We start from the raw sequence: 18,799 nt of genomic DNA, 5'->3' as shown, positions 1-18,799 counted from the left end.
TATTAATATTAATGTCGGGTTGAGGATCAGTTGTGTTGAACAGCACAACATAAGTGTAACAGGATTAAAATAATAGTTATGGGAGTGACATGGGTAATTAGAGTGGTATAAGCATAACAAGAGTGACATACGGGTAATTAAAGAAAGAGATAGGTAACAAGATTGACGTAGGGGTAACGAGAGAGACATAAGCGTGACTGGAATGACGAGGGTAACGGAAAGAGCACAAAAATAACGGAATTGACATAAGGGTCACGGGATTGTTATAAGAGTAACAGGAGAGACATAAGGGTGACGGAAGCGACATAAGGGTAACGGATGTTACCCTTATGTGTTATAGAATTGACATAAGGGTTATGGGAGTGACATAAGGGTAATAAGAGTGAAATCATAGTTACAGGAGAAGCATAAAGGTAACTAAAGTGACATAAGGTAACTGAAGCAACATAAGAGTAACAGGACTGACATAGGGGTAACTGGAGTGACACCATGGTAACGGAAGCGACACAAGGGCAAGGAGAGTCACATAAGGGTTATAAGAGTGACATAAGGGTAATGAGAGTGACATAAGGGTAATGAGAGTGACAAAAGGGTAATGAGAGTGACATAAGGGTAATAATAGTGACATAAGGATAATGAGCTAAACTTATTGTTTTATTAATCACAGGTTAGAATCCAAAAACTTTTTTTTATAGAGGGAAGTGTGTGTGTGTGTGTGTGTGTGTGTGTGTGTGTGTGTGTGTGTGTGTGTGTGTGTGTGTGTGCGCGCGTGCATGTATGTATGTATTTAATACACCATGACCAGCAGGGGGTGCTGTGCCATAACACTGTTGAGTGAAAAATAGCTGAAATGAGCAGGTGAAATGTTGAAGAGCTGAGGAGAAATGCGTCATTAAAAATGATAAACTAGGCCTCTTTGTTTTTGGGCGAAGTCCACGTGAGCACGGCATCCTGAGATATGCGTAACAACGTCACTCCCACTGCTATTGTAGCGAATCCACATAAAATCCCCAAACAGTCCAGAGTTCCGAGCGATTCCCACTCTCTAAACAAGATGGCAGTAGCGAGGATGACCGAGGACGTGAACGTGACGTAATACACCGCCTCGAAAACGTTGGAGCTGAAGCTCTCCAAGGCTCTGTTGATGAAGGTGAACTGGGTGAGGATGCTGATGAGGAGAATTCCCAGCAAGCACAGGAAAAGGAACAGAGCCCCGTTATCGGGAGACGGGTCTCTGCCGAACGCCTCCTTCGCAGCCAGACCCAGGCCTTTACAGCTCGGCACCGTGAAGCTTCCCAACAGGGAACAGATTCCCACGTACACCATGATGTTGGACTTTCCGTACGCTGAAGAGAGCCAGAAAATCAGCAGCAGCAACAGCAGGAGCACCAGGGTGATGTAGCTCAGAAACACTGAAATATAACGACAGATAAAATGTCATTGATCTGATCAACAGTATTAACACAAAAGTGTAAGGGGTGACATAAGTGGTAACGGGGTGGATATGAGGGTGGATATAATAGTAACCGGGTGAATATAAGGGTAATGGGGGTAACAGGGTGGATATAAATGTAACAGGGTGGACATGAGGGAAAAATAGTCGACAATAGAACACCATGCTAATGAGATGAGATTGAATAGTGTTCCACAGTGTCCAGTAGTAGACCTCAGTACCCAGGCTGTGTGTGTGTGTGTGTGTGTGTGTGTGTGTGTGTGAGATTGGGATACCTGGGTCCAGAAGTCTCTCCTGGAACTCCACCCTTGACGCCACGCTGTGGGACTTCGGGGAGTGAATTATGAGAATCACAGATCCACAGCAACACAAAACACAACCCAGTTTACCCAGAAGCTCCAACCGCTCCTGGAGGAGCCATGATGCCAGGATAGTTCTGAGGAACCACAAAGTCCATCATCGTCATCATCATTATCATCATCATCATCACACACCATCAACATATAGACGGCATTACCTCATTTATACCACAGCTTAGGACAATCTTTATTTTATTTAACAGAAAATAAAGAAATAAAAAGAAATACATTTTGGATTTTTTTTCCCAAAAATTTATAATCCATTCATTTGGATGTCATATATCATTTTTGTAAAAAAAACAAAAAACAAAAAAACCCCACAAAATTAAGAAGAAAAAAGGAAAAAAAAAACATAAAAATGATTATAATTGTTTTATATTTTTATATAAAAAACAGAGTCAATATAAGAAAATTATGAATTAAATTCTTTCTTCTTTTTTTTTTCTTCTGATCATCAGGAAATCTCGTACACTGCTCACATCTCTGTTGTTGAGTGAAGTGTGGGGTATTTCAGCACAGGTTTAAATGGGAATAATTGTAAACTCACCCGAACAGAACCCCAAGCGCTCCGAGTGGAGTCACTAACACGGCCGGAGCGGCGTTGTGTGCTAACAAATTCCCAATCTGACCCACGATCACTGAAGAGAAGAAAATCAAGGGACTATAAATATATATTTGTTGTCTTTATTTCAGGAAGATTTCATGTGAAATGTTTTCATGTTTCTCAGGTATCAAAGGCACTGAAAAGTAAAAATAAGTAAATATTAATTGGTCAGTGTGGACGTAATCCTTTTCTCCCCAGATTTAAAGATCTTATAAACAATAAACAGTGTTGATCGTGTTTATTACTGTATGTACAAACTGCTCTGGATTAAAGAAAACACATCAATTAAATACATTTATAATCAAACTAATACTAAAAATGCACAGAAGATCAAATACTTTTATTGCATCATGTGATTGTGTTTTTTTTCTCCCCATAACATGAGATCATTTTGATATACATTTTTTTGGTTTTTGTTTCAGGGTGTATTCCAGGATAATCAAAGTTCATCAACTTCAATCAAAGTGTATCCCAATTCATTGTAGAGCACCATGCGCGCGCACACACACACACACACACACACACACACACACACACACACACACACACCTTTATAGACACCAACTGGTAATGATTTATTAAACATAGAATGTTGACATAAGGGTAAATAAGTTGATATAACACAGTGGACATATGGTAACAGGGTCGACCTAAAGGTAACATGGTGAACACAGGGATTCAAGGGAATTGTACGGTGGCTGAGAAGTGCCAAACACATGAACAAATCTGAAAATAAAATGAAATTCAAAAACACAACGACGATTCAGCGGAAAAGGGAGGTATAGTGTGTGAATGAAACACTTACCGATTATTGGTTATCGCATTCGTTATTTTGTTTTTGCATTCGTTATTTTGTTTTCTAATTAGTTATTTTGTTTTTGCATTCGACAATGACATGTCTTCAGCGTGGGCCAGGGCTTCCGTAGATAAGGGGGGACACAATAACAATAGTGTAATTAGGGTTGCCATAACAAGACTAACATAACCCGGGTTGTGATAACAGAATAGAAACATGACGGCCATAGAAGTGAGAGGATTTACAGGGTAACAGATTTAGGGCTTTAGGGTAATAATAGAATCACATATCTACCTACATCATGGCTTTAGGGGTCTGGAGAAATCAGAAGGTTTGAACTTATGATTAAAAGGTCATAAGTTCAAATCCCACCAACCCAGCCATTAGGGGGGCACAAGCCAGTGCACTCTTAGTGCCGGTCCCAAGCCCGGGTAAATGGGGAGGGTTGCGTTAGGAAGGGCATCCAGCGTAAAACATGTGCCAAATCAAATATGCGGATCACAAATGAGAATTTCATACCGGATCGGTCGAGGCCCGGGTTAACAACGACCGCCACAGGTATCGTTAGCCGACAGGGTACCGGTGGAAATTGGGCTACTGTTGGCCGAAGGAGGAGAAGGAGAGGAGGAAGACGTCTACAGAGACGGCAGGAAAAGGAGCAGTGTAGGAGAGTAGAGGTTCGGGTTGGTACTTTAAATGTTGGTACTATGACGGGTAAAGGGAGAGAGATAGCTGATATGATGGAGAGGAGAAAGGTAGATATGTTGTGTGTTCAGGAGACCAAGTGGAAAGGGAGTAAGGCCAGGAACATTGGAGGTGGATTTAAACTGTTCTATCATGGTGTGGATGGAAAGAGAAATGGTGTAGGGGTGATTCTGAAGGAAGCGTACAGTAAGAGTGTAGTGGAGGTGAAGAGAGTTTCTGACAGGGTGATGATCGTGAAGGTGGAAGTTGAAGGGATGATGATAAATGTCATCAGTGCCTATGCTCCACAAGTTGGCTGTGAGATGGAGGAGAAGGAAAGATTCTGGAGTGAATTAGATGAAGTGGTAGATGGTGTACCTAGGAAAGAACGATTGGCGATTGGGGCAGACTTTAATGGGCATGTAGGTGAAGGGAACAGAGGTGATGAGGAGGTGATGGGTAGGTATGGTTTTAAGGAGAGGAATGTGGAAGGGCAGATGGTGGTAGATTTTGCAAAAAGGATGGAAATGGCAGTGGTGAACACGTATGTTAAGAAGAAGGAGGATCATAGGGTGACGTATAAGAGTGGAGGAAGGTGCACACAGGTGGATTATGTTCTGTGTAGGAGATGCAACCTGAAGGAGATTGGAGACTGTAAGGTGTTGGCGGGGGACAGTGTAGCTAGACAGCATCGGATGGTGGTCTGTAGGATGGTTTTGGAGGCGAAGAAAAAGAGGAGGAAAGTAAGGTTTGAAAGAAGAATAAGATGGTGGAAACTGAAGGAGGAAGAGTGTAGTGTGAGGTTCAGGGAAGAGGTCAGACAGGGGCTTGGTGGTGGTGAAGAGGTGCCGGATGATTGGGTAACTACTGCAGGAGTGATGAGGAAGGCAGCTAGAAAAGTACTTGGTGTGACATCTGGAAATAGAAAGCAAGACAAGGAGACGTGGTGGTGGAATGAGGAAGTGCAGGAGAGCATTAAGGGAAAGAGGTTGGCAAAACAGAAGTGGGATCGACAGAGTGATGAGAAAAGTAGGCAGGAGTACAAGGAGATGCGGCAGCAGGTGAAGAGGGATGTGGCGAAAGCCAAGGAAAAGGCATATGAGGAGCTGTATAAGAGGTTGGACACTAAGGAAGGAGAAAAGGATTTATACCGATTGGCCAGGCAGAGGGACCGAGCTGGGAAGGATGTACTGCAAGTTAGAGCAATAAAGGATGGAGAGGGAAATGTGTTGACTAGTGAGGAGAGTGTGTTGAGAAGATGGAGGGAGTATTTTGAGCAGCTGATGAATGAGGAAAATCAGAGAGAGAGAAGATTGGAGGATGTGGAGTTGGTGAAGCAGGATGTAGATAGGATTAGTAAGGAGGAAGTGAGAGCAGCGATTAAGAGGATGAAGAATGGAAAGTCGGTTGGACCAGATGACATACCGGTAGAAGCGTGGAGATGTTTAGGAGAGATGGCAGTGGAGTTTTTAACCAGATTGTTTAACAGAATTCTGGAAGGGGAGAGGATGCCTGAGGAATGGAGAAGGAGTGTGCTGGTACCGATCTTTAAGCATAAGGGAGATGTGCAGACCTGCAGTAACTACAGGGGAATTAAGTTGATCAGTCACACCATGAAGTTATGGGAAAGAGTAGTGGAAGCCAGGCTGAGAGAAGAGGTGACCATCTGTGAGCAACAGTATGGTTTCATGCCGAGGAAGAGCACCACAGATGCCTTATTTGCTTTGAGGATGTTGATGGAGAAGTATAGAGAAGGACAGAAGGAGCTGCATTGTGTATTTGTGGATTTAGAGAAAGCGTACGACAGGGTGCCGAGAGAGGAGTTGTGGTATTGTATGAGGAAGTCAGGTGTGCCAGAGAAGTATGTGAGGGTGGTGCAGGACATGTATGAGGACAGTGTGACGGCAGTGAAGTGTGCAGTAGGTACGACAGACTGGTTCAGGGTGAAGGTTGGACTGCATCAAGGATCGGCCCTGAGCCCTTTCCTGTTTGCAGTGGTGATGGACAGGTTGACGGACGAGGTCAGACAGGAGTCTCCCTGGACTATGATGTTTGCAGATGATATTGTGATTTGTGGTGAGAGTAGAGAGCAGGTTGAGAAGAGCCTGGAGAGGTGGAGATATGCGCTTGAGAGAAGGGGAATGAAAGTCAGTAGGAGTAAGACAGAGTACATGTGTGTGAATGAGCGGGAGGGCAGTGGAGTGATGCGGTTGCAGGGAGAAGAGGTGGAGAAGGTGGAGGAGTTCAGGTACCTGGGGTCAACAGTGCAAAGTAATGGAGAGTGTGTTAGAGAAGTAAAGAAAAGAGTGCAGGCAGGGTGGAGTGGGTGGAGAAGAGTGACAGGAGTGATTTGTGATAGTAGGGTATCTGCAAGAATGAAAGGGAAAGTTTATAGGACTGTGGTGAGACCTGCGATGTTGTATGGATTAGAGACAGTGGCATTGAGTAAAAGACAGGAGGTGGAGCTGGAGGTAGCAGAGCTGAAAATGTTAAGGTTTTCGTTGGGAGTGACGACGATGGACAAGATTAGAAATGAGTTTATTAGAGGGACAGCACATGTAGGATGTTTTGGTGACAAGGTGAGGGAGGCGAGATTGAGATGGTTTGGACATGTGCAGAGAAGGGACATGAATTATATTGGTAGAAAAATGCTGAAGATGGAGACACCAGGTAGGAGGAAAAGAGGAAGGCCAAGGAGGAGGTTTATGGATGTGGTAAGGGAAGACATGCAGGTAGTTGGTGTGAAAGAGGCAGATGTAGAGGACAGGGTGGTATGGAGACGGATGATCCGCTGTGGCGACCCCTAATGGGAGCAGCCGAAAGAAGAAGAAGAAGAAGAAGAAGAAGTTCAAATCCCACCACCACTACTAAGTTGCCACTGTTGGGCTTTTGAGCCAGGGCAAAACCTTCAACTGCTCAGTGGTATAAATGAGATAATCGTATGTAAGTTGCTCTGGATAAGAGTGTCATCATCGTACATGAAAAAATAACTCAAACCCTGAAGATCAGATGCAGCAAAGCTACCTGATAAACCATCATACCACCTTTATCCGTTTACTGTTACATTTTAATGCTCTGAAACGTAGCAGTTGAACAGTAATTCCTTCACCAGGCTCTTTTTTCTTCAAATGTCATGTTACAGAGACTGAATAAAGCTGCTGGAAAACGTGAAGCTTCACCTCTCACACTGAGGAAGTGGGAGCTCAGTGATAAAGACGTTGGACTTTGGATTGAAAGGTCACAAGTTCAGATCCTGCCACCAGGAAGCCCTTAACCCTCAGTTGTAAGTCGCTCTGGATAAGGGCTTCTGCCAAATGCCGTTAATGTAAATGACTTCTTACACAACAAAGGCATTTCCATGTCAATATGACAAATCAACACCTTCTGGCCAATCAGATTTGAGAATTCTACAGCACTACAAATAAGAGGATGATGATATTTTTTCTCATATTCAACTATTATGCAAACACGATCACTCCAGACTGTGTAAATAATCCAGAACATTGATTTTATGCACAAACACAGCTTGGTCTATTGTTCTTTACAGCTTCAAGGTCAAGTCAAGTTTATTTCTATGGCACTTTTCACAATGGACAATGTTGTGTGTCTTATCCCTGATGAGCAGCCATGGAGACTGTGGTGAAGGAAAAACTCCCTTTAGATGTTCTGAGGAAGAGAGGAACCAGACTCAAAAGCAGAACCTCATCCTCATTCGGGTGACATCAAGAGTGTGATTATAGTCTTTAAACACTACAGAACACTGGAGAGTGAGAACTAACATGAGCACTGGAGTGTGTGATTATGACTGATGATCTTTCTACAGTCTTATACAGTCAGGTGAGATTATGGAACCAGGAGCTACTGAGCAACTCATATAATATCTCAACATCTGAGATCATTTGTAGAAGATACAAAAAGGACATTTGCATGATATTAGTGGATTTTAAATGATGTAAGACACATATATATATAATTATAAATTAAAGTATAATCTTACTCGCCAGTGTTCCAGTCCACCACACACAGTCAGACAGGTAAGTCCTACCTGTAACAATGAAAGATGATAGAGAATGTGTATCCTGATATCTGACAGGGGTTTTTGGATCAGTTAAAGTCTAAAATGTACTGGATTAAAGCACTTGCCGGCTTTCCGAGACCGTAAAATTCCCTTTTTCTGCAGCACAAACGTGGAGCCATTAATGAAACTGGACACGACAGCGATTCCTACACCACAGACCAGCGATGAAGTTGAGTTTCCCTCCATCAAACTGGCGTTTAAATCTTTTTAATTCAGTTTTATTAACGTGTGAAAGTAATCGATTTAAAAGTAGACGATTTTTCAATAAACACTTCCGGATTCAACCGATAAAGACATCCCGGAAGTAAATTCTGATTGGTGTAGAGCCCAAAACGCAGGAGGCGGGGTTAAGATATAAATAAACAGGTGCGTGTTTGTCGTTACAAGTTGTTGGAATGGAGAAGGAGTTTGCTGGTACTGATCTTTAATAATAAGGGAGATGTGCAGACCTGCAGTAACTACAGGTGTATAAAGTTGATCAGTCACACCATGAAGTTATGGGAAAGAGTAGTGGAAGCCAGGCTGAGAGAAGAGGTGACCATCTGTGAGTAACAGTATGGTTTCATGCCGAGGAAGAGCACCACAGATGCATTATTTGCTTTGAGAATGTTGATGGAGAAGTATAGAGAAGGTCAGAAGGAGTTGCATTGTGTGTTTGTGGATGTAGAGAAAGCGTACGACAGGGTGGAGAGAGGAGTTGTGGTATTGTATGAGTAAGTCTGGTGTGTCAGAGAAGTATGTGAGGGTGGTGCAGGACATGTATGAGGACAGTGTGACAGCAGTGAAGTGTGCAGTAGGAACGACAGACTGGTTCAAAGTGGAGGTTGGACTGCATCAAGGATCGGCCCTGAGCCCTTTCCTGTTTGCAGTGGTGATGGACAGGTTGAAGTACGAGGTCAGACAGGAGTCTCCATGGACTATGATGTCTGCGGATGATATTGTGATTTGTAGTGAGAGTAGGAAAGCGGGTGGAGAAGATCCTGGAGAGGTGGAGGTACACGCTGGAGAGAAGTGGAATGAAAGTCAGTAGGAGTAAGACAGAGTACATGTGTGTGAATGAGAGGGAGGGCAGTGAAGGGATGCGGTTGCAGGGAGAAGAGGTGGAGAAGGTGGAGGAGTTCAGGTACCTGGGGTCAAAAGTGCAAAAAGTAATGGAGAGTGTGTTAGAGAAGTGAGGAAAAGAGTGCAGGCAGGGTGGAGTGGGTGGAGAAGAGTGATAGCAGGAGTGATTTGTGACAGAAGAGTATCTGTGAGAGTGAAAGGGAAAGTTTACAGGACTGTGGTGAGACCTGAGATGTTGTATGGTTTAAAGACAGTGGCATTGAGTAAAAGACAGGAGGTGGAGCTGGAGGTAGCAGAGCTGAAGATGTTTAGATGTTCATTAGGAGTGATGACGATGGACAGGATTAGAAATGAGTTTATTAGAGGGACAGCGCATGTAGGACGTTTTGGAGACAAGGTGAGGGAGGTGAGATTGAGATGGTTTGGACATGTGCAGAGGAGGAACATGGGGTATATCAGTAGGAGATGCTGAGGATGGAGACATCAGGAAGGAGGAAAAGAAGAAGAACAAGGAGGAGGTTTATGGATGTGGTGAGGGAAGACATGCAGGTAGTTGGTGTAAAAGAGGCAGATGTAGAGGACAGGGGGGGATGGAGACGGATGATTTGCTGTGGCGCCCCCTAATGGGAGAAGCTGAAAGAAGAAGAAGAAGTCTTTGTATGTACTGTAAAAGTAGGTGGAGAATGTAATCATGTGGGCATGATCAGTATTTGTATTATTTTTTTGCTTCGCCCAAACGTCTTCCAATGACATGATTGAACATTATACACATTTATCAAATAAATGGCAATATTTGTTTCAATATTTTTTAGACAAGGTGTGTGTGTGTGTGTGTGTGTGTGTGTGTGTGTGTGTGTGTGTGTGTGTGTGTGCGTGCGTGCGTGCGTGCGTGCTTACTGTGAGGATACACAGAGTAGGATTTGATTGTATAGTGTATCACACTGTTTCCTGTACATTTGACAATGAACTCTTGAATCTTGAAATTTTTGAGGTCATTTAAAATATATAGATTATGAAGAAACCGTGCTCCTGAAAAGCTTTGAGATGAAATCCTGTCAAATTGATGCCACAGGTTTTCTCTGCAGCTCTACAGCTGATCTGGAGTTTAATTCAAATAGGTAAAATATATACTAGTGGCTTGATCCCTCAACCTTCAGTGACTTAAAGCCTTAATCGCTGAGCTAACACTTTTTATAAGAAGCAGGAATAAGGGTCTGAAAGAGTCGACCTGTTCTATAATGATGGGCCTAATGCATATGCCTGCTGTACAGATCTGTGGGGGCTCTGTTATGATCTGGGGTTGTTTTAGTTGGTAGTTAGAATCCTTAATTCATGTCTCTCTCTCTGTCAATTCAACAAAAAAAAAAAGCGCTATACAAATAAAAAGTAATGGAATTGTTGGTCAGGTCCACAAGGACCCTCCTTCACTCCTCACGGGCCACTCGTGACCCTGTCGCCGGATCACCACTGTTTCTTCCTTGGAGCACTTTTGATAGATTCTGACCACTGCAGATCAGTACCATCCCACAAGATCTGTTTGGAGATGCTCTGACCCAGACGTCTAGTCGTCACAATTTGTCAAATCCTAACGCTTACCAATTTTTCCTGCTTCTAACATCAACTTTGAGGACAAAATGTTCCCTTGTTGCCTAATAAATAAATCCACACACTAACATGTGCAAATGATGAAGAGATCATCAGTGTTGTTCACTTCACCACTGCATATACACACACACTCTGAATACACACAGTCACACATAGGATTCCATCTAAGCCCCGCCCTCTGTCAGCCCGAACCGCACACACAATCTGATTGGCTGCCGGCGCTGTCAGTCATCACACAAGATGGCGGAGGTTAAACTGCAGCAGCAGGAGCAGCAGCTGAGCGGGTGAAGGGGAGCGGAGAGGAAGCAGGACTGCTAGAAGAAACCCGCCGAGGTACAGAGCGCTGTTTATGATTCACATATCTATAAATATGAATAAAATCTTTCGGTTGGGTTGAAATGAAGGTGTTGACGCGATGAAGGCTCGCTGTCAGAGCGGGTTAGAGATGTCCTCTGGTACAGCGGCGCTTAGCCGGGTAGCTAGCATGCTAATACTGCACAGTAACAAACACAGAGCTCACGAGCACCTCCTCCTCCTCTTCCTCCTCCTCTTCCTCCTCTTTATCAAGAAGCTCCTCCAGAAACTCCTCATTTCATTCTCTTCACTGCAGGTTTCTGCTTTTATAACCAGCAGTTAGCACCACATTCCAGCCTGGAGTTATAGTCAAGTCAAGTCAAGTCAAGTTTATTTGTATAGCTGTCCTGAATACTATGGTATTTTATTTGATAATATCTCCATCTCCATCTCCATCATCACCATCATCACCACCATCACCCAGACTGTCAGGATGAAGCCTTGACTTCAGATCCTTCACCCTGTCTCTCAGAATGTAACAACTTACCCTAAATAACTCACTCTAATCCTCATGCATGTGACTCGAATACAGAATTATTCGAGTTAAAAAAATCAATTTCGAGTTGGAAGTTTCTAATTAATGCAATCCAATAAAAAATAAAAATAAAAAACTCTGTTTTCTCAGTAAAATGAGATGGAATTAAAACCTCCGTCTGCTGATTCTCAGACTGAAGAATGTCTAAGATCAGGAACAATTTAATGGATTTTTATTTTTTTTTTAAATAATTTTTTTATAATTTTTTTTTATTTACTTTTTTTTTTTATTTATTTAGTCTTTTTTTTTTTTTTTACTCCGTTCCTCATTGGTTTATTTACTTTTATATTATTTATTTGCTATTTTTGTTTAGGTATTTTTCTCGTTTCTTTACGAATGATTCATTCTCGACGTTTAATTATTTATTGTGTATTTTTTATTGACTTTGTTCCTCGTCAGTCGTTGATCAATCTTTATTTATTTGCATACTTATTTATTTTACCTATTCTTTATTTTATTTATTCAATGGTTTTTGACAATTATTTATTTATTTATTTTAATGTTTATTTATTATAAATAGTCAGTAAATTCATGGAACATATACACATATAGACAAACATTTTTATTATTTTATTTAGTTTAACAGTTGTGGAGGATCCTCTTAGATGTTCCGACATCTCACATTTTTACCAACAAAAAAAAATGCTTGTGGTTGATGATGTTTGACTGCATGTACAGAAACCATCTGCTTCCACATTTCCAGATTCTGGATCATCAAAATCCAGTGAAAATCTGTATACAGAGAAACTGTCACCTGTCAGAGACGGGAACGGGAGGGACAGGGGACGGGTTTATACTCTATGGATGGAATAAATAAATTAATTTTTTTTATTTATTTTTTTAATGGAAAATTTAATGAATCCCATTTTATTTATTTATTTATTTATTTATTTATTTCGGATAAGCGGGAGAAGATGGATGGATGGATGGATGGATGGATGGATTTATTTATTTATTTATTTATACGGTTTTTATTTTGTGATTTAAATAATAAATTATTTTTTTTGTACATAATTATTATGACTTATTAAATAATCGTGTTTGCCATGAAAATTTCATTTATTCTGTAGTAAATTTTATTTATGCATAATACAATTATTTTTAAATAGTTATTAAATTATGAGCAGCCGTCCCATCTAATCTGTAAATCTTTGTGAATATATTTTTATTTATTACTGTCACATAATTTGATTATAATTTGTGTATAAATGTAATATAAAGCATGTATTTATTTATTTATGTATTTGTGGGTTTGTAGGGGAGGCTGCTTTTGCAGTCTGGAGAGAAAAGAAGAAAGGATGCCGTCTCCTTCTTTTTACCTCGACGCTCAGCTGCGATTTCATGACAAATGGCTGAAGATCGATTTGCAGGTAAAGGTGTATTCTCACACCTGCTTTTTATTATTATGAGTAATCGTGAGTCAGATAAATGTGGAGGTTTGTGTTATGAAGGACATCCAGAGTAAATCATGCGCCAAATCAAATACGCGAATCAGGAATCAGAATTTAATTGCTGATCGGTCGAGGCCCGGGTTACCAACGACCACCACAGGTATCATTAACAACAGGGTAAATTGTGCTACTGTTGGCTGAAGGAGGAGAAGGAGAGGAGGAAGACGTCTACAGAGACGGCAGGGAAAGGAGAAGTGGAGGAGAGTGGAGGTTCAGGTTGGTACTGTAAATGTTGGTACTGTGACTGGTAAAGGGAGAGAGTTAGCTGATATGATGGAGAGGAGAAAGGTAGAGATGTTGTGTGTTCAGGAGACCAAGTTGAAAGGGAGTAAGGCCAGGAACATTGGAGGTGTTTAAACTGTTCTATCATGGTGTGGATGGAAAGAGAAATGGTGTAGGGGTGATTCTGAAGGAAGAGTACAGTAAGAGTGTAGTGGAGGTGAAGAGAGTTTCTGATAGGGTGATGATCGTGAAGCTGGAAGTTGACGTCGTGATGATAAATGTCATCAGTGTTTATGCTCCACAAGTGGGTTGTGAGATGAAGTGGTAGAAGGTCGACCTAGGAATGAACGATTGGTGATTGGAGACTTTATTGGTCATGTAGGTGAAGGGAACAGAGGTGATGAGGAGGTGATGGTGGGTATGGATTTAAAGAGAGGAATGTGGACGTGGAGATGGCAGTGGTGAACATGTATTTTAAAGGAGCAGAGCTGAAGATGTTGAGATGTTCGTTGGGAGTGATGAGAATGGACAGGATTAGAAATGAGTTTATTAGAGGGACAGCGCATGTAGGACGTTTTGGAGACAAGGTGAGGGAGGTGAGATTGAGATGGTTTGGACATGTGCGGAGGAGGGACATGGGGTATATCAGTAGGAGAATACTGAGGATGGAGACACCAGAAAGAAGTAAAAGAGGAAGACCAAGAACCGGTTTATATTTTTAATTCTGTATGAGTTATCTTATCTAGTCCCTCAGAGCTTCACAGGCTCTGCTCACTGTATATACTTTCTCATTTCTCTGACGGAATCTGGAGGATCGGATCTAATGAAGGAAAAAATGAAAGATATTTTAACTCTGGTTATATTATTTAGCTAATGTAATACTTTGAAGTGTATCTTTATTAAAGATTGCCCTATTTTTATAAATCCCCCCCTACGCAGCGCGTATTTTCTTCCGAAGGCCTGAGCGAGATGTGGAACGAGATGGTTAAAGACGAAGAGATCGTCTTCAACCGTGAGGAATCCGCCTATCCGGGTATCACCGATACGGAGATTTATATTTATTATATATTTGTATTTATGTATGTTGTATAATGTTTGTAAATACTTCTCGTCTTCAGAGGACTCTGCGGATTGTCCCGGCGTTCAGAAGAAGGACGAGTCCAACGACAAAGAGAAGAAAGAGGAGGAGGAGTCGTTTTCATCATCCATCCATCATTCCATTATCGAGACGTGGGATTGGGGAAGGCAGCCAGGTGGGCGGAGTTTACCATAATTAATCTGATTATATCAAAATCCATTTCAAATCCCAAATTCAGATTTCAGTTTTCAATAAAACTATAGAGAGAGAATGATAGAGAGAGAGAGAGAGAGAGAGAGAGAGAGAGAGAGAGAGAGAGAGAGAGAGAGATCAATAGATAGAAATTGGAATAAAGTAAGAAATTGAGAGCTATACATGGAGAGAATGATGGATAAGAAAATGTTGATCTAGAACGAAAGAGGTGGAGAGATAGAAATATATATAATAAGAATAGAGATATGGATGGATGGATAGATGGAAATAAAGAGAGCGAGAGCTGTAGAAAAAAATAACTATGAAAGATAGATTTAAACGGAGAGATTATTAATTAGAGGTAGAGCGAGAACTAGAAAGAGAGAGATGGATAGAGGCCTAGATAGGGATCACTAGATTGAGAGAAATAGAAAAAGATGGATAGAGAGAGAGAGCGATGGATAGATTGTGTGTGTGTGTGTGTGTGTGTGTGTGTGTGTGTGTGTGTGTGTGTGTGTGTGTGTTGCATTTTCATCTGAAGTGTTTTAAACTTTACAGAACACTGTAGAGTGTCAAGTCATGATGTTCTAACGTGGCTCAGGATTCAGTTTAGGATACACGTGACTTACTCCATCTCATGCAGACTTAACACATCTAATCTGTGTGTGTGTGTGTGTGTGTGTGTGTGTGAGTTTAAAGCCTCATACACGTGAAGTTTGTCAAGCTCGGGTAACTGTGTGAGGGACAGTTATTTTTACCCTGCTGTGTGTGTGTGTGTGTGTGTGTGTGTTGGGGTGGAGCTGCTCTCCTGCTCAGGGCTGATAAGTCCACGCTGATGGAAAAGCATTGCACCACCCCCCGTATTCATCACATGCTGGAAAGCTCAATAAACACGTCGTGTTTTTGTTCGCTCGTTGCGTAACATGTTTTTCCTCCGATCTACAGAGAACCAAACAGAACAGTCCGATCTGGAACCTACCTAAAGTACAACTTAAATCATGTGTATGATCATACAAGCATCCATAAAACTATTAAAAAATAAATGACGTTTTTTTAGGAAAATTATTCCAAATGCTGTTTAGAATGTTTATGCCCCGCCCCAAGGGGCGTGTCCAAATCTACAGGAACGCTCCTTAGGAGTAAACATGGTCCGTCCCCGTAATTTTACACGCTCGTGTTTCGTTTTTCTTTTGAAAGTGTGATTAAAATGGGTGGAGTTTGTTTTGAACTGGGCTCGTTTCTGATTTGCATTTCATGAATATTTATTAAGTGTGGTTATTAAAATAGGTAATTCTCATTCTGAATCTGTTTCCAGGTCACAATTTTGATTATTATAGTTATAATACGTCAATAATGAATTAAAACCTAGATGTAACATTGTTGCCTCTGCCAGGAGGTTACAGTTCCTCATTCCATAAAGAGATCTGTCGCCGGTACACATCTTTAAACAATTCCAAACCATCCTCAGCGCTCTTTTCTGTATAAGTCTGAAATCTCAGTCGCTCGGATGATAACGTGTGTGTGTTGTGTGTGTGCTGATGATCAGATGAAGGAGAGATGAAGGACTGCCTCATGGTTCTCGTGGATGACCAGCAGAAACTGGCGGCCCAGACATCTAAGAACACCCTGTCTGCACGGCGTCTGAGCCAGCGGCTGCTAATCCTGGAGCGCTACCTCATCTCCCTCAGCCACAGCATGATGGAGGAGAAGTACAAAGTCCGCTGGAAGACTCCGCCCAGCCCTCCGCTGCCCACCGTCGATAACAAGAGGTGTGACGCGTACGCTAAACAGTAAGATCAGTCCCGAAAGACGTAAAAAATGTCCATGACCTTCATCTGTGCCTGTGTGTTCCTGCAGCACTCGTCCTGTGAGTAAAGGAGTGGAGGGTCTGGCTCAAGTCGGCTCCAGGGCTGCTCTTTCTTTCGCTTTCGCGTTCCTCCGACGAGCCTGGAGATCCGGTAAGGAGCGTCTCAACCTCCTCTGCACCTCCTGTTTTATCTCTTATTTTAGGCACTCGTGACTAAGACACTACTTATTTTATTAAATCACTGTCTGTCTGGGTTTACTAAAATATACCGCCCCTGAAGAAAAATAATCAGACGCACCAGAAGATGAATGCTGGGAATTTTGTTACTGTCTGAAACCGGAAAAGCGTTCCTTTTTTTTTTTTCCTGACTGAGGATGTGATGGGATTTTTCAGTCCATGGGGAGCGGGCAGGACCCAGCCGGCTGCTCTGGAGCTCAGAACCTGAGAGCTGCTCTGTAACCTGAGCTCCGAGCCATAAACACACACACACACACACACACACACACACACACAGCATTATTCCTGAAACTGTCTCGCACTCAGTTCTCTGAAAATATAAAGAACATCGAATGACTATCCATCTTCTTCTCCAGATGTTCACCTCGTTCTTCAGCCTCTTTTCAGTACATTAGTTCATTAAAAATCTAGAAACATAACTGCTATTGCATCTCGGGCTGCAGCTATCGATTATTTTACTGATGGAGTATTCTACTGATTATTCCAGAGATTAATCGAGTAATCGGATATGAAGGTCTTTTTTAAAGAGCAACACTAAATATACAAGAGAAAATAAGACGAGTCTCTTAACATGTTTATTGCTCAAATTGCAACCTGTGAAAACGAAACCCATTTAGTGCATTTAATTGCCAAATTACATCAAAATACAAATATGTTAATTAAAAATCAATAAAAATATAATCAATTTCAAATGATTTTTAAAAACGGTAAACACACTGTACCGTGTGTTCCTTTTTGTTTCAGTTTAAAATGATCCCAAACTTTGGAAACCTTGTAGTTTTCTTTAGTCTGAATCCTCGCCCCTCGTCGTTTCCCTCCTTTGCTCCGTTGAGGCCGTTGGCGTATGAAGTCGGAATTGCGAGGAATGAAGTCGGAATTGCGAGGAATGAAGTCGGAATTGCGAGGAATGAAGTCGGAATTGCGAGGAATGAAGCCGGAGTTAGGCAAAAAAAAAAAAAAACATTTAACTGGCTTCTGAAGTGTTTACCTCTCCATAGCGGTCCGGAGTTTAGCGGGTGGTGCGTCAGTAATAATGGTCCGTGGGGAAACGTGGCGCTCCCTGTGTAGTTAAATGGACTAAATGAAGAACTGAGAAATAATTTCCCTTGATGGATTTTTGTATTCTAATTTCTCGAGGAATTCTTACAGCCCTAGTTACATAACGTACAGTCTCTGTGACCAAAAGTATTTGGACATCAAGTTTTTTCCAAACCTATGTGCTTCTTCTCCAAACTGTGGAGACCCAATTCTATAGGACGTCCTTGGAAGCTTTTGGTAGCATTTTCCCTTTGCTTGAACTCAGGGATTTAAACCTGTTTCAGCATGACAATGCCCCTGTGCACAAAGGCAGCTCCTTGAAGATCTGCTTTGGAATGGGAATCCTGAATATCCTTATTGAACACCTTTAGGAGGAATGTGAATGCTGAGTGCTTCAAGCTGGAGTATTTTACTGATGGACTCTTGAAGAAAAGATGGACTCTTGAACAAAAGATGACGTGAGCATGGGAGGTACAGAAGGAAAGGGTGAAAATGAAGGACCTCTAAACCACTTCAGAAAGGAGACAGGAGACACGCATGCATCAGTGTGCTCATCAGATTATTAACAACTTAATTCCCTTGTGTTTTATGTTTAATAATGTTTTTAATGATGTGTTGATCCAGGGTTGCCAGATAATACATACCCTTTTTTTTTATGCCTAGGTGATGATACAGTTTAATTCCCATGTTACATGTTTGATAGTGTTACTGTGAACTGTTGATTTGGGGTTGCCAGATCATTAAAGATTAAAAAAATATTTTTTTAATTACAATTTTTTTTAGTTTTTTGGGTCAATAGGTGACAAAGTAGTTTAATTCTTGTTACATATTTAATAATACTACTAAAGATGTGTTAATAAAGTTTTGCCAGATCATTACCAACCATTTTTTTCGCTCTTAAATGACGACACACTTCAATCACCCTGTGTTTTAGATTTAATAATGCTACTAGAGATATGTTGATCCAGGGTTGCCAGATAATTACTGACACCTCTTTTTCTCTCCCCCCCCTCTAGGAGACGACGCAGATCTGTGCAGTGAGCTGCTGCAGGAGTCTCTGGATGCCCTGCGTGCTCTCCCCGAGGCCACGCTGTACGACGAGAGCACCGTGTCTTCCGTGTGGCTGGAGGTTGTCGAGAGAGCTACCAAGTTCCTCAGGTAAATAGATCAGAATAGCATTCTGTCTATCAGTATCATTATTTGTTTAGCTCTAACTTATGACAGAAAAGCTGTATTTGTTTATT

General features: G+C 41.7%; 2 protein-coding genes across 6 annotated transcripts in view; one reads left to right on the top strand and one right to left on the bottom strand.

The window, feature by feature from the left end:
* Positions 1–633: 633 nt before the first annotated feature.
* nipa1 (NIPA magnesium transporter 1) lies at positions 634–8,259 on the bottom strand. Its single transcript, XM_083564083.1, has 5 exons — positions 8,036–8,259; positions 7,894–7,937; positions 2,360–2,450; positions 1,729–1,889; positions 634–1,412 (listed from the first exon to the last, which is right to left on the bottom strand). The coding sequence occupies exons 1-5, from the start codon at positions 8,158–8,160 to the stop codon at positions 907–909; spliced, it is 927 nt and encodes a 308-aa protein (XP_083420209.1). The 5' UTR covers positions 8,161–8,259; the 3' UTR covers positions 634–906.
* A 2,567-nt stretch (positions 8,260–10,826) lies between these two features.
* herc2 (HECT and RLD domain containing E3 ubiquitin protein ligase 2) overlaps positions 10,827–18,799 on the top strand; it is a 64,757-nt gene continuing 56,784 nt past the window's right edge. For 4 of the 5 annotated variants that reach the window (XM_083562281.1, XM_083562280.1, XM_083562279.1 and 1 more), the window contains exons 1-7: positions 10,827–10,974; positions 12,789–12,900; positions 14,143–14,236; positions 14,322–14,456; positions 16,020–16,242; positions 16,331–16,431; positions 18,572–18,713. In XM_083562281.1, the coding sequence (XP_083418407.1) occupies positions 12,829–12,900; positions 14,143–14,236; positions 14,322–14,456; positions 16,020–16,242; positions 16,331–16,431; positions 18,572–18,713 (767 nt within the window). In that variant the 5' untranslated portion in view covers positions 10,827–10,974; positions 12,789–12,828. The remainder of the gene's footprint in view (positions 10,975–12,788; positions 12,901–14,142; positions 14,237–14,321; positions 14,457–16,019; positions 16,243–16,330; positions 16,432–18,571; positions 18,714–18,799) is intronic. The other variant, XM_083562282.1, reaches the window with a different exon arrangement.

Source organism: Silurus aristotelis (genome assembly GCF_946808225.1).
Source record: "Silurus aristotelis genome assembly, chromosome: 2".
Taxonomy (NCBI): Eukaryota; Metazoa; Chordata; class Actinopteri; order Siluriformes; family Siluridae; genus Silurus; species Silurus aristotelis.
Note: the sequence above shows the minus strand (reverse complement) of the source record. Positions and strands in the feature narration are given on the sequence as shown.

Excerpts from the sequence above, each read along its gene's own strand:
- nipa1 (XM_083564083.1), bottom strand. The coding sequence starts at position 8,160 with ATGGAGGGAAACTCAACTTCATCGCTGGTCTGTGGTGTAGGAATCGCT. Across the intron at positions 7,938-8,035 it reads CGGTCTCGGAAAGCCGGCAA|GACTTACCTGTCTGACTGTG; the intron begins GTGCTTTAATCC and ends TGTTACAGGTAG. Across the intron at positions 2,451-7,893 it reads GTGGACTGGAACACTGGCGA|TGATCGTGGGTCAGATTGGG; the intron begins GTAAGATTATAC and ends TCTTCTCTTCAG.